General features: G+C 46.5%; 1 protein-coding gene across 1 annotated transcript in view; it reads right to left on the bottom strand.

Moving 5' to 3' along the window:
* The window catches only part of NARS2 (asparaginyl-tRNA synthetase 2, mitochondrial), a gene marked incomplete at its 5' end in the record, with an annotated part of 58,426 nt that extends 49,156 nt beyond the window's left edge, over window positions 1–9,270 (bottom strand). The window contains 4 exons of the mRNA XM_080355632.1: window positions 3,001–3,141; window positions 4,398–4,518; window positions 5,377–5,486; window positions 9,148–9,270. Of these exons, the coding sequence (XP_080211758.1) occupies window positions 3,001–3,141; window positions 4,398–4,518; window positions 5,377–5,486; window positions 9,148–9,270 (495 nt within the window). The remainder of the gene's footprint in view (window positions 1–3,000; window positions 3,142–4,397; window positions 4,519–5,376; window positions 5,487–9,147) is intronic.
* Between the last annotated feature and the right edge of the window lie 2,745 nt (window positions 9,271–12,015).

Here is a 12,015-nt window from a genome sequence, read left to right as displayed (position 1 = left end):
TGTAGGAAGAAAGAGTCCTGTTTTCTGGGTTTCTCTGCAGTGCAGCCATAGGCTTTTAAACCAGCTGCAACCCCATTTTCAGTGGATGGGTACATCAAGCAGAGCTTAGACAATCACATACAGCACGTTGGAGGCAAAACCAGGAACAGAACTCTACTAATTGTCACCTTTCCACCGTAGCCTCACTCCAGAGATCACTGATGGAGCACAGAGATCATACCTGTGCATGTCAAGGCAAACGAGAACTGGGAAGTGGCTGATTTCAGCTGTGAACAAAGGATTTGTTTTCTGTTGCATCACTGTAATGTCTGGCACAAAGGGAACCCCTTAAAATCAGGGTGTGCCAGCATTAGCATGGTACAGGCAATGATGTGTCATAATCCATTGTCTATTTACACAAAACACTAATTTATAAAAAAGATTAAAAAGCAAATGTTTGTGAAAGCTTAGTTTCACAGCTTTTACCAGAATAATACAAATTGATCATTCACATGACAGGTCCTGGTCCTTATAACCAGCTACCTCAAAGGCTAAGAAGACTAAGAGCGGTAATTACTGCCCATTCTCGGAACCAAACTAAAATTAATTTGGAACAAATAGTTCATACAGACACGCAATGTGTTTTGTGAAGTACTATAATATGACCAAAAGGGAGCAAAGAGCAAGGAGCTCTTGGTTCCAGGTACAAAGACCTTGGCTTGCTGAGTGCCTGGCAGGAAGAAGCTCCTTGCTGAGATCCAGTTACTGCACAGAAAGAAGTTTTGCAGCCCAGAACCACTTGCTTTGCCCAGGGAGGGTAGTTTCAGCCCACCAGTACAAAACACAGCTCTCTCTCGCAATCCCACAGACACTCAAGAGACGTGTTGGTCATATGGCCTCCCAACGTTACATAAGAAATTGGAAAATTGGCTGAATTCCTCATACGGTGGTAGCAGTTGCTGTGAAGAAGCACATTTTACACAGAAGACCCTTCACATGCTTTGGAACCGCAAAGGTCTGAAAGATGAGAATACCAGAAAAAATTCTTGCATAGTTCACCTTATAAAAGCTCCTAAAATACTTCAAGTCACATTACTGGCTCTGACAAACCCGGAGGTGTGTTAATGTGCCAAGTGGAGGTTGCCATTCACATGGCAACTATTTCACTGTGCCTAGGAGAAATGTTCCTGTCCCACATGGACCACAATACTCAGAAGATCTGAAGATGACATTTTAGACTTAGACATCGTAACAGGCTGCCCAGGGCCACGGTGGAGACACAATCTCTGGAGGGGTTCAAAAGGCATTTAGACACGGTTCTTAGGGACATGGTTTAGTGCTAGACTTAGGTTATGGTTGGACTTGATGATCTTAAGGGTCTCTTCCAACCGAAATGATTCTATGAGTCTATGAACAAAGGCTTGAGTCATTCACTGCTGGAAATGAATAGGCTAAAAATGTTAAAAGTTACAGAGAGCCTATGTAATTTTGAGTATGTATTAAAAAAAACCCACTTATTTTCTTGCACCATTAAGCTCTTTATAGCCTTGCAGTGAAAACACTCCTGTTATACTTTCTAGTTATGATATGTTCTGCCATTGTCAAGCTGGAAATTGCAACATTCTTGGGATGATGTAGGTGGCAATTTAAAAAGACTTCATTCCATCAGAAACGGGACAAACCGCAGACGTTCCTGGCATTAGAAGAGTTGTGACATAAGCATTTGCAAATATCAGGTCTGGGACCAGCCTTCCTTATCCCTTTAAAAATAACTCTAGTGTAGCTGCTGCTAAAGTAATAATACTTTATATTTTTTAATACTGGCCAGCTCTTTGAGCATTTTAAACAGGAAGATATGTCAGAGTCTGAGCTGGAGTTAATTTGGAGAAGTCAAGCCTTTGTCACAATCAGATGCTTTTTGTATCTCAGCTGGCTCCCTGGTGTCTGTTTGAAAAGACAAATTCTGGCAGGCAATGCCATCTAGTGGCACTTCACTGGAGTCCCAACAAAGCTGGGTTCTGTCTGACAAGCTGATACAATCCTGACACCAGCAGGAGCTTTACCTGACACAGTATTTCTATCAGGTTCTTAAAAAAACCCAAACAACCCGACTTTTAAACACCATGCAATTCCATACAGAAAATTCCTAGAGCAAGCCTTCTTTGCCACTGCAGTCAAAAAATACCAGCAAACTCGTAACCAGAAATGCCATCTCAACGAGTCTGACCTGTTCTTTGGGCCATCCTAATTACTACCTATGAATTTCGTAATGAGAATGCTCTGAAGACAATTCTACTCAAACTAAAGCCATATTTATTTCAATGAACAGCTTTAGAAGGGCTCAAGTGTGCTAGAGGTCTTGCTACCTTTGTTGTAAAATGGTACGGTGTATATATGGCATCTGGAATCAGTTAACCACTGTCCCCATGACCAACACAAAGCCTGTACCATTGTCACAGCCTAAGAGGGACACAATCACAAAACTCAGGTGCCTCCCACCCATCCATCTGAAATGCATCAAAACAGGAGTGTCCTAATCACAGCTAAGGGCACCCAGACAGACTTGTAATGCAGGAATAGAAAACTAAGAACTGAGAGGAAAAAACATGAAACTCTGAGTTGGTTTGTCTGTAGCCCTCCTGCATCGCAGATTTGTTCTGTGTGGGAGGAGGTTTCTGTCCAAGGACCATCAGGTCACTTCTGAGGGTGGGTTAAATGACTCCATACTACATCGTGTTCCACAGACCACACACGTTCACAGGCAATTACATTGCAACTTAGTGAAAGGGATAAAATACCAACCATGAAATGTGTTGAAATATGGTAACAAGACCGCAGATGTGCTAACCTGACTATAAGCAACAGTCTGGCCAAGGCCTTAGCTAGGCCCAGGCTAACAAAACCACCGTGTCCAAAACCCAGAGCCTGCAGTCAAAACATCACATTGCCCTCCCAACACACTCTTGAGAAGCCAGACTGGGGGAGCGTGTTGCACACAAGGCTCGGTACACAAGGCACTACCTGGAAGAAGGAGTGGATGGCTGCAGTGGCTTCGCTGCGGATTCTCAAAAGGGAGCCGAGCGTGTTGTTCCTGCATCGCAGGTGAGGGAACTGCCGGACGTACTCCAGCGGGTGCCTCTCCTTCATTTTCAGCGGGAACAACTGAGAACAACAAGGAAAGAAAACCAAGAGGATGAGAACTTGGAGTTAATATAGTTTTATTGCTACCCACGTAATACCATCTGCCTCCTAAAACACAGTCATCATTACAGACGTGAGAATTAGATGCTTTTCCTATCTTTTCTAGTTATTTTGTGGATTTTATAATGCTTGTGGCAGACCAAGAGCCACCAGCACAAAAAAAAAAGGCTGTAGCACTCAGAAACACTCAAATTTTGGGATGCTGAGCCCCCTTGAAAGCCAACTGTTCATATCAGTGCTGCAATGACAAGCTGGTTCCACATACGCCTGTGGCAGATATGGTTCTTCCACCTGCACAATGTGGAGTGTTTTGCCATTCCCACCACTTCTCCAAGTTGTATCGCAGCCAGACTTACCAGGTAAAACACCTGACACAGACAACTGCTTCGAGGTGGGATAAATCAGAAATAGTACAGCCAGCAGGCCCAGGGCAGTGACCGTCCCCTGGAATGAGCACTGGAGAGGCCAAGTCTTGAATCCTGGGTCAGTTTTGGGCCCATCAAGACAAGAAAGAACTTGAGGTGCTGGAGCAAGTTGAGAGAAGGGAATAGAGCTGGGGAAGGGGCTGGAGCACAAGTGTGATGGGAGCGGCTGAGGGACCTGGGAGGTTCAGCTGGAGAACAGGAGCTGAGGGGAGACCTTCTGATCTCTGAACTGCCTGAAAGGAGCTTGGAGCATGGAGGGTGTTGGGCTATCTCCCAAGTAACAAGCAACCGAACAAGAGGAAATGGCCTCAAGTTGTGCCAGGGGAGGTTAGATTGGATATTGATAAAAAATTTCTTCCCAGAAGGGGTTGTCAGGCATTGGAACAGGCTGCCCAGGGCAGTGGTGGAGTCACCATCCCTGGAGGGGTTTAACAGATGCAGAGATGAGGCTCTTAGGAACACAGTTTAGTGACACTGTTGGGTTTATGGTTGAACTCCATGATCTGAAGGGCCTTTTCCAATCAAAATGATTCTAAGAAATACACACTCTTAGCTGCCATACGTGCACCAGTTTCCAAGTTAGAAGCGTCTCTGCCTCCAAAGCGAGCTTCCATGATGATCCCTCATTTCTCTTTTGACATACCCTATAGACACTGCTGACAAATCAAAGCCTGCAGGAACACTTGAACTTAAAGAACATAAGAGTCTGAAGCATGTTTTGCTGGATACTCAGACATTTGAAATTAATTCCCAAAGTGGTCCTACTGTTGGACTCCTTCTGTGTTGACGTACCCAAGTATCACAAGGTCCCACCACACGGATGGTTTCAGCTTTCAGCTCCATGTTTTGCATCCTGTGAGGACTTTTGACCAGTTTCCCTTCCACTTCCACTGCACTTCCAAAAGTCAGGTCCCTAAGAAAGCAAGAGAAAACAACAACTAAATAGGTGCTGATACAAAGTGAACTACATTCAGAGGAGAGATTCCTGTTATTTAGCTGGACCACTTGAGATTACAAGAGATACTGTAGCCATAGGGCTCAATTGATGAAATGCATAGTTAGGAACGTGAATAGGTTCACAAAGCTATAGAATAATTTAGGACAAGGTAGGAGTGTTGGGCAAGTGAAGGGAAAAGAAACAGGTTTTTATCAGAATTGACTATTGGTGGGGACAAACCAGGCTCATAGAAAATAAATAAATACATAAATAAATCAAGTTACACGGAGAAGGTTCCTGGATCATCCTGAAACCCCCAAACCTAGCTCAAAGAAAAATTAAAAGTAACAAACAAAATGAAGCTGTAAAACAAGTGCATTATTTTATGTTCTTATTATAATAGAACAGGCATGCCTATCTAGGGGGTATACGTAACAAGCCCGTCCTCCAGTTGTTAGAGGAACAGCAACAGCACTCTCCAGATTTCTGGGGAACAGTCACCTCTGGCTACATTGTGTGATTTCCAAGCAAGCCCAACCGTAGTCCCAAATGCCCATGCTGCTACAGCTCTTAAAAAATATGATCCAAATTAATCTCACAGGACAACCACAAGGCCTCAGCTGAGTGGAGACAGAGTAATCAGACATTTTCCACCCTAAAAAACACATCCAGATCGCCCAGAGTGAAGTATTGCCTTTCCTGTGGTCAGGGAACAGCGGCCAGAGCCTCAATCAGCAGCTTGATGAGTCAGTGGGATGGGAGGGGAAGCCTGAACAGACCCCTCCAAGCACTGATCACCATAGATATTTCTCCAGGTATCTCGAATTAACCGACCTGTTTTCCAGGCTAGGATCAGCAACCACCTGGAGGTTTTCTAGAGAACTCCCATCGTTTATATGCAGGAACAAAACTTCCTTCTGGGCCCGGACAGAGCGGACCCAGCCCTAGAGGGAAAAGAAAAAGACATTTGTTATTTCTTGGCATGGGCTCTACGTAGACTTGCTCTTCGCCCAGTTAAGCTGGACATGCTACTTTCAGGGCTATTTCAACTTCTTGTTGAAATCAAAGGAAATATTTCTTTAGAGCCAATAAAAACAACCTTTTTTTTTTTTTTTACAGTCAGTGAGTTTTCTTATTAACTTGAAAGCAAAGAGAAACAAAATCTTACACAGAGACATCGATTCGCCTACTGAGTACAGCAGGAATAACTAAAATCCACTTGCATCTCTGGGGAGCTGGGAATCAGGAAAGTGGCAAAGCGCTCTGAAGATGAAAAGCATTTTAGCAAAGTATACAATGTTAGTGATGTCCCTTCAAAACATTTCTTAAAGAATCATAGAATTGTTGAGGTTGGACATGACTTTTAAGATCATCAAGTCCAACCGTTAATCCAACACGGCCAAGTCCACCTCTAAACCCTGTCTCTAAGAACCTCATCCAGGTGTCTTACTGCAACAGGAAAGACCGGTGACGCACAGCTCTTTATAACACACTCAAGACTGTTTTGATGGTTTTTAGTTCCAATTTTTGTTGCTGTATCACCTGTAGGAAGGTTCCAACTAGACGCCCTATTTGTTCACTTACATGCCCTAAGCCATTGCATGGCTAGAACAATGACGCTGCAGCCAATAGATTCAGGTGAAAAATTACATACTCACACAAAACAAAAATCAGAATCAATGCTTTGATAGTTTCAGATGTTTCTCCTTACATATCAAAATCAAGACCGCTACACTGTCCCGATGGATAAAATATATTAAGAAGAAATCTAGAAGCGTTCTTGTCTAGATTGACAGGAAGAATTAAAACAGTAACACAGCTCTTCATTACAGTAGAACTGACCATGCATCAGACTAGTGTCTTAATTTGAGGTTTTCAATGGGAAACAACTTTTCCCTTAAAAAGAAATTAAAAAATCTAAGTCAGTACCCAGGCATCAAGCAAAATTAATAGCATCCAAACTACAACTCCCTTAGCTGCTCTCCAGCCCACAAAAGTTGAGAAAAATCTGCCCAGAAAAGCAAAATTATGCGCTGGGGAGATTCCGGCTCATCTTATAATAATACTGTAGAGAACAACTGAAAACAGTGCTGATTAAACGACCAAACTGCCTCTTCTCGAATCAGTTTTGTCTTTTGCTTAACTGTTAAGTGCCCAAGTAGTTCAAATGACTTCAAACTGCACAGGTGCTTTAGGGATTTTATACTTGGCAAACCAATGTGAATTCACCTACTTCTGTTGTCTAGATTGAACAAACCCCAAGAATTAAACAGTACCAAAAGTAAAGCATCCTTAAAATTACAGCATGACTAACACAGACAGGCTTGTATAAAGGGGGTGAGAACAACCACGTAAAAGAACTACAGAAGATTTTAAAGCCATAAATCTAAGGATTAACAAAACTTCAGCTTTTGCTCCAACCTCACAATTCCAGACAGGTGTTTACCTAAATGACCACTATAGGGTGTCCTACCCGAGGCAATAAATAACACAAGAAACAAGAATCTAAAAATAAAGTCTGATCACTTGGGCATCCTCATAGTCTTATGGCTAAAGCAACAGGGCTTTAAAAGGTATTTCATACAATACCAAGCCTGAAGTTGTTGTGCCTTACCCTCTGTGTTCCAGTAAATCCCCAGAACACGTCATTCATCTTATATTTGATGCACAATGTTTAATGTATAATGGCAGATGTTTTTTTCCCCAGTTTCTTTCCTCTTAAGTGCTGCTTAACGAAACACACAAAATCCCTGAACAAAGAAACATTCTCCAGAGCTTTTCTTCCACCTCATCAGGCTGTTCTGGGATCTGTTAAATAATGAGATGAGTTTTACATCCTGCAATAGGAAATATGAGCGTACCCACAGGCTTGTACTGAAAAGCGGCTGTGGCAACATGTTTTGACCACTTCAAACCTCAGGAGAAACAACATGTAGTGACAATCCCGACTCAGACTAGCCTGCACATTCCAAAAACCTGGCCATAATTGGGCTGGTTTTAAGCTACATCAGGTTCCCAACCCAGTTTAATACAAAAAAACCAAAAAACCCCACAAAAATATTTTTGCCAGCACAGAAAAATTAAGAAGGGTGGTATTGCCCATTTTAGCATCAGTTTATTCCAGCTTGCATTATTCATAAAACTACAGCTGAAAAGCACCGGTACTGGATGAGCATCTTCTACCATATCAGGCTTCATCTAAGCACGTGCAGGAGTACCAGTGTGCTACAAACTGGTTTTGGGGTCAGCAGAATTGTCAGATGGTTTGGGTTGGAAGGGACCTTTAAAGATCATCCAGTCTAACCCCCTGCCATGGGCAGGGACACCTACCATTAGACCAGTTCACTCAAAGCCCTGTCCAGCCTGGTCTTGGACACTTCCAGGCACGGGGCATCCACAGCTTCTCTGGACAGCCTGCTCCAGTGCCTCACCACTCTCACTGTAAAGAACTTCTTCCTTATAAATCTAAACCTGACTTCTTTCAGTTTGGTTTAAAACTCTTACCAAGTACCTCAGTCCTTTACAGATTCATCCAGAAATACTGACACCTGTAGTTCTAGCCAAGGAAGGGCCTTGCAGTAAAACAGGGACTAAGTGTCTGCAATCACTGCTCTGTCAGACACGAACACAAGAAAACAGAGGGACACACAACTCTGTGCTGAGGGAAGGGCGAGAGCTCCATTGCTAAAAAGTCCATTTATCTTAGTCTACCTTGGTTCACAACAGGAGTCAGGCATGAACGTGAATGAAACTGTAATCGCTGGCTCTAACAGACAGGGCTATGCACCGAGAGGGAGGACAAATCTTTAAAAACATCAGCGCAGAGGCAATGGTTCATATTCCCAAACCAAAGAGATGATAACACCAAAACTGGACGAAACATGTTTCAGCACAACCCATCACAGTAACAGCCCTTCCCTGCACGTGCCCTGAGTAACTCCAAAGCTTCGTATCTGAACTAATTATGACAAACCAAACAAATGCAGCAAGATCTGGGTCTTGGGGCTGTAAAGGAGATGTAGAAGTTTAGTAAAACATGCTGTGGAGGTTTTCACTTTTCTCCCTGAAGCATAAGCAGTGAAACCAGGGTGGGCCAGGCCACTTCAGTGCCTCTCCTGTCCATTAAGGCTCCAGGTCAGGTCACTACAACAGAATCACAGGCTGGTTGGGGTTGGAAGGGACCTCTGGAGATCATCCAGTCCAACCCACCTGCTAACGCAGGATCACCAGAGCAGATCACACAGGAAGGTGTCCAGGTGGGTTTGAATGTCTCCAGAGAAGGAGACTCCACAGCCTCTCTAGGCAGCCTGGGCCAGGCTCTGGCACCCCAGAGTAAAGAAGTTTCTCCTCATATTCAGATGGAACCTCCTGTGTTTCAGTCTGTGCCTGTTGACCCTCATCCTGTCATTGGTCACCACTGAACAGAGTCGGGTCCATCCTCTTGACATCTACCATGGAGATACATATCAGCATTGATGAGATCCCCTCTCAGCTTCTCTTCTGCAGCTGAACAGCCCCAGCTCTCTCAGTCTCTCCTCATAAGAAAAATGCCTCAGACCCCTCATCATTCACTACCAGGCACATCCCGGCCTCCCGCCCACACACCTGCACTTTAACCTCGTCAACCGGCTCCCGGGCTCCCAGCGCCTCGCGGACCCGCAGCCGCACCGCCCGAGGCAGGGAGCAGCAGCGGCGGAGGGCCTGCCAGCCGCCCCTGGCCCCCAGCATGGTGGAGACCTAGAGCGGCTGCTCCCCACCGCGACCCGGCCTCATCCCGCCCGCTCCGCTCCCGCTCCACACGGCTCCGAGCGGCAAAACCCCACCCACCGCCCCACGTGATCGACCGTATCCAATGGCCGCTGGGGGCTGCCCCAGCGAGCCAATCGGAACGAAACCGCTCGCAGCTGGAAGGGCCGCCCTTTCCGCCGCCTCGGCGCAAGGGTCTCTGGGAAATGTAGTTCAAGGCGGATGGGCTGGGAAGGCGGTTGGTTTATGGCAGCTTTGGGCACCACACTGTAAAAAGGATGTAAAGCTACTGGAAAGTGTCCAGAACAGGGTCATGAAGTGAATGGTTTGGAGGAGAAGCCGTATGGGGAGTGGCTGAAGTCACTTGGTTTGTTCAGCCTGGAGAAGAGGAAACTGAAGGGAGAGCTCATGGTGGCTACAGCTTCATCACAAGGGGATCAGGAGGGACAGGCACTGAACTCTTCTCTTTAGTGACCAGTGACAGAACCCGAGGGAATGGCAGCAAGATGTGCCAGGGGAGGTTTAGGTTGGACATGAGGAAAAGGTTCTTCACCCAGAGGGTGCTGGACACTGAACAGGCTCCCCAGGGAGGTGTCACAGCCCCAAGCCTGACAGTGTTCAAGAAGAGACTGGACAACGTCCTCAGACACACGGTGTGAACTGTGGGGTTGTCCTGTGCAGGGACAGGAGTTGGACTCGATGATCCTTGTGGGTTCCTCCCAACTCAGGACATTCTATGATTCTATGACCCTACTGCTTTCTGAGACCTTGCTGCCTCCTCTGCCTCAGCAACCCCAGCAGCCCTATTACCTCCATTGCACAAGGACGGGTTGGGACAGGCCAGGATGAAGCTTCTGCTCCTCACCCAGCCTGGGGGGATAAGCGCTGTGCTTTTCCTAATCAGGGATGCAGGACTCAGTTCTGCTTTGCAAGCCTTGCTGAGGAACAACACCCCTGTCCTGTCTCTCAGCCTCATGACCCTCTGCCTCTCCCAGCTCCTCTGAGTGGTGGGTAAGAAGCAGATGCCAAGGTGTCTTCAGCCCTGCAGAGAAGGACTTGCACACACGGGTGGGAAAAAATAGGACATGAGCCGGCAACATGTGCTCACAGCCCAAGCCAATCTCATTCTGGGATGCATCCCCAGCAGCGTGAGCAGCAGGTGGAGAGAGGGGATTCTGCCCCTCTGCTCCGCTCTGGTGCGACCCCCCTGCAGTGCTGGTCCAGCTCTGGGTCCTCAGCACAGGACACACATGGACCTGCTGGAGAGGGGCCAGAGGAGCCATAGGAATGATGCGAGGCTGGAACAGCTCTGCTGGGGGACAGGCTGAGAGAGCTGGGGTGTTCAGCTGGAGAAGAGAAGGCTTCAGGGGCACCTGATTGTGGCTTCTCAATACTTAAGAGGGTCTGTAATTAAAATGGAGAGAGACTTTTTACTAAGGCCTGTAGTGACAGGGTAAGGGGCAATGATTTTAAACTGTAAGAAGGTAGGTTTAGATTGGACATAAGGAAGAAATTTCTTATCATCAGGGTGGTGAGGCACTAGAACAGGCTGTGGATGCTCCATCCCCGCAAGTGTTCTAGGCCAGCTTGGATGAGGCTTTAAGCAACCCAATCTAGTTGAATATGTCCCTACGCATGGCAGGGGTTTGGAACTAGATGACCCTTAAGGTGACTTCCAACCCAAAGCATCCTACAGTTCTATGAAAAAGGGATAAACTCAGCACTGTGTCCCCACATAGCCTGGACTTTACTGCTCTGCTCTGCCCTTGGCCTTGTCTGTGTGCATCCCTCTCCTGCGCAGTCACGCTGCAGGAAGGGAGCAACTGAACGTCTCTGCTGTGCTTGTGGTCAGAGGTTGCCCCATCCCTGTGCATCAGTCTTTGGAGTATGGTGGGTGAAACAAAAGACAGCTGTAGCGTGGTGCCCCAGGGCCAGGAGACGCTGGGAGGCAGCTTTGACAGTGACACTGCCTGTAGGGAGGCAAATCCCCGCCTCGCTGCAAAGTCTCAGGTAAGAAAAGAATTGCTGGCCGGAGACCTCATTTAAAAGAAACAAGCTGAGCTCGTGGGAAAGAGAAGAGGAAAGCTTTGTAGATGCCTGGTTTCAACTTTCTCCCGTGGTGCTTTTTATCTGTGCCTGAAAAGCTTCTTGTCCTCAAAGTCCCCATGCTGCTTGCCAGGACTTTCCTTCACCTCCGCCTTTGCTCCCGCTGAGCCTGTGTCCCCACCTGTGGCTCTCGGGCTAGACCTGAGCTCCGAACTGCCTTGAAAGGCCGTCCCGAGGAATTAGAGCTGCAGAGAAGGGGCACGGATGTAACCAGGTGGATGAGAAAGACACTCAGGAAAAAGGACAGGAGGTTGCAGGGACAATGATAACAACTTGTCCAATGTCCGTCCTCCATGCAACTGCAAGGAATCAGGCAGACCGCCTGGAAACACGTGTTGCTGGATGGAAGCACAAGGACACACAACTCTTGGTGCTCCCGAGCGAGCAAAATTAGTTCTGTTTTTACTGCAAATCCCCATCCCCTCCTGCAAGGGCCAGCATTGAGCTTTGCTGTGTTGCGTTGTGGTTTCTTATGGAATCACAGTGCAGGAAGGAGCTGGTGCTGCTGCCGTGTCAGGCAGAGGTGTGGGATGCAGACTGGTAGGAAATTAGTGCTCTTATCATTCAGGGAACTCCTGGCTTAATGTGAGAATTAAACGAGTGTGTAATGACTGTTCGGCA

The sequence above is a fragment of the Nesoenas mayeri genome (genome assembly GCF_963082525.1).
Source record: "Nesoenas mayeri genome assembly, chromosome: 1".
Lineage (NCBI taxonomy): Eukaryota > Metazoa > Chordata > Aves > Columbiformes > Columbidae > Nesoenas > Nesoenas mayeri.
Note: the sequence above shows the minus strand (reverse complement) of the source record. Positions and strands in the feature narration are given on the sequence as shown.